The sequence below is a fragment of the Batrachochytrium dendrobatidis genome, assembly GCF_000203795.2.
Source record: "Batrachochytrium dendrobatidis JAM81 unplaced genomic scaffold BATDEscaffold_17, whole genome shotgun sequence".
Taxonomy (NCBI): Eukaryota; Fungi; Chytridiomycota; class Chytridiomycetes; order Rhizophydiales; genus Batrachochytrium; species Batrachochytrium dendrobatidis.
In genome coordinates this window covers 424,099-427,185 of record NW_006281115.1, presented here as the reverse complement: position 1 = coordinate 427,185, position 3,087 = coordinate 424,099, and the positions used below count along the sequence as shown (strand labels likewise).

The window sequence follows — 3,087 nt, the reverse complement described above, 5'->3', positions numbered from 1 at the left end:
ATGTTAGACGAGACAGTTGGTGCTAGTTGATATCAATGATGACCCCCAACACTTTTGGAATGGCAGCGTCTTAAACTACCTACAACTTTACGACGAAATCAACCTCTGCCAGGAAATTCCAACCGAAATATCAGGAATGCATGTTCTAAATGCGGCAGAGACTCTCATTTTGTGAGCAATTGTTTTTCAAGAACTAATTCTAATGGCGAAGGCTTAGAATCATCCGACTCTGAACCAGAATCTTCTTTATCGGATGCTTGCTTCCATTGTGGACGTGACACTCACTTTGCCAGAGATTGTTACGCAAGAACAGACATCAATGGCTTTTCTTTGTGATTGACTATTCAATATATTCTGATTATGAAATTCTTTTATTTAAAAAGATTCGTCTTCAACCATTTGCAGCACTTCTGGGTGTGAGATTTCGTAAACTACTCTTGATAGCTCGGCAAAGACAGAGTGCAGCTCATCAATCATTTCCAATCTGGCTTGGGCACGTTGTCTTGACTGATTCCATTGTTGATTAAGAGCATTTTTAGTTTGTTCATCATTTGATGCTCAAATGATTGTTTTTCAAAACGTTGCCTTTCTTCAAATTGGACACTTTGATTCATAGAATGAAATCCTGGCTTGTTGTTAGGATGATTGCTGGGTGAAAATCCTTTTTGAGCTCGCTGTTTCTGTCTGTCACAAATCAGTTGAACGTGTTGAGAGGCTTCTAGGCATTCAGTCTAAATATTGATATATTGAGATCCTATAGCTATGAGTTTTTGTAAAGTTTGTTTCTTTGGGGCTTCTGAGCACTTCCTCTTGAAATTCCATTTGTTTTTTCTTTCCTTGCCAAAAGCACCAGAGCAAACGGTTCAAAGAATATTTATATTGGAATGACTACAAGAAGCTCATATGTACGATGGGGTGAACACATCAGAAATGTTCAAAAAAGAAACAAATCGTCTTGAGTTGGGAAAAACACGCACTTTAAACGTATTGGAGCTGTATGGTCTCGCAATCCCCAGAAAGCTGAGAGAACAGTTAAAAGTATGAAGCCTTATCAAAAAAAGTGTTTGGACGGTTAGGTGCCAGAGGCTATAGTCGTCGTCGTTAAAATAAAGGGTTTCGTTTTTCTAGTAATCTTACAATTGTAATTTCCATTGTTTGCTATAAATGCCTGAACAGCTTATCACCTGGATTAGAAGAGTTGCTGCTCTAAATGATTCAGATTTGGAAGAATAGCTCAAATTAATCAACAAGAATTCACTCAATGTATTTGCAAGAGTAATCAGTCATATACACCATCCAGAATTAGATTCTCATACATACAGAAATGGAACGTATGAAGCACATCCACATGCAGATACAATCGATTTATTGGTTTCTATTGGAGTATACATTATCTGCCATCAATTCGGAAACACCAGTCAGTTCTCATATGGATGACAATACTAGAATCAAGGTATGAACCAGACGTATTACTATTTACAAGTCTGAATTACCTGGCAAGAATCGCACTCATGGTCCATTACCAAAATATTTGCAAACTGGACAATTCATTGGACAAGACCTGGTTGCCTTGAAAGGATGCTTTCCAAATCAAAAAGAATTCAATGACTACACTCTAAAAGCATTTAAATGGAACTATACGATGTGCCATTTATACATTGGATATCGTTGGTTTTTGAATGACTATCCTGTGTTTGTTTATTCTACTTTGCCTTGGACAACTATTCGCAGTGAATGTACTCGCTGTAGAAGATGGATAGACAGCGATGAAACAAAAAGTTTACCTACTTCAGATTTACGTCTTCATTCTCAAAAGGAACTTTATCACCATATCGGGAAAGTCAAAATGAAACTGAAACAAGCGAATTCCCTTTCAGCCTTCATTCCTTTGTGAAGATGACAGAGTTGAAGCTCAAGTAAAAGGTGAAATGGTTATTTTTACGAGTCTTGCCAATTTGAACATTTAAAAATAAAGCAAGTTTTGGAGTCGAAGCTCCTATTTACAATATATACAACCAAAACTTTTAATCTTGACATAATCTTACTATTGTCAATCAATTATACAAATCTTGATTGACTTGTTTAACTTTTTTGAATTCAGCCAATTTCTGATATTGTTTGTAATCATTGGAGCAATTGGTGTTATTACACCATTTCTAATGACCTGTTATCCAATGTACTGCTAACTGTTTAGAGTGACTCGTGTAATCAACAGAAATACCAGTTAAATCTTGTTTTAAATTAATCTGAAATAGAAATACTTTTGTATAATTTGGTTTGTCAAGATAAATATAACAATCAACATTCCTTCTTTTGAACAATCCTAAAACTTTTATTCTGTAAAAAACACTCAAGTTTCAACTGTCTTGAAGTCTTTCATTTGATATCAAGTCGGTTTTATTTCAAATTCAATTTAAATCAACTATTTGTTTGACAGGTTGAACGAAAGCAATTACACAGTGTGGCAGACTTTTTGTACTTTTGTAATCGCTCTTTTTCTTTTTTGAATTGTTAACAATAATTGCAATATCTCAGTCGTTCGGATTCCTTGTTTTGGGTCGTTCGAATTCTTAACAAAGAATACCAATAGTTTTCATTGAATTATCAACTTAATTTCAATTATTTCTTCATTATTTGTATTAAACAGTAAGAATGAGATTAACGTCACACTTTGACTTGATGATGAAAACACGCAATACGAAATATGCTTTTCTACAGTAACCACACGATTAATCCAATGCTTCAACGCAACTCATTTTGTCTGTTTGACATGCTCCAAGAAATGTCAACGAAAAGGATATTGTGCTCAGTTTAGAACCACACGATCGTTGCACAATAAGCTCCTTGAGAAAACCATTAAACAACAAATGATAGCAATTACGAGGTCGATACAACACACTTGACCAACAATACCACACAAACTGACATAACGTATTAGCTTCCTGATCAAAGTCTTTGGCAGATATACAACTATTTCGATAAAACAAGATGAATCAAATATGTTGAAACCAACCATTCCCATTGAAGTTATTGACTTGCTGTTTTATCCAAGAACTAATTCCGAAGAAAGAGAGCAGGATGGAATGA

The 3,087-nt window shown here is 35.1% G+C and overlaps 2 protein-coding genes across 2 annotated transcripts in view; both read right to left on the bottom strand.

The window, feature by feature from the left end:
- Positions 1-477, bottom strand: part of BATDEDRAFT_28307 (uncharacterized protein) — a gene marked incomplete at both ends in the record, with an annotated part of 1,505 nt that extends 1,028 nt beyond the window's left edge. Inside the window, one exon of the mRNA XM_006682558.1 lies at positions 397-477. Coding sequence (XP_006682621.1) covers positions 397-477 — 81 coding nt within the window. The remainder of the gene's footprint in view (positions 1-396) is intronic.
- A 2,252-nt stretch (positions 478-2,729) lies between these two features.
- BATDEDRAFT_28306 (uncharacterized protein) overlaps positions 2,730-3,087 on the bottom strand; it is a gene marked incomplete at both ends in the record, with an annotated part of 942 nt that continues 584 nt past the window's right edge. Inside the window, one exon of the mRNA XM_006682557.1 lies at positions 2,730-2,970. Within this exon, the coding sequence (XP_006682620.1) occupies positions 2,730-2,970 (241 nt within the window). The remainder of the gene's footprint in view (positions 2,971-3,087) is intronic.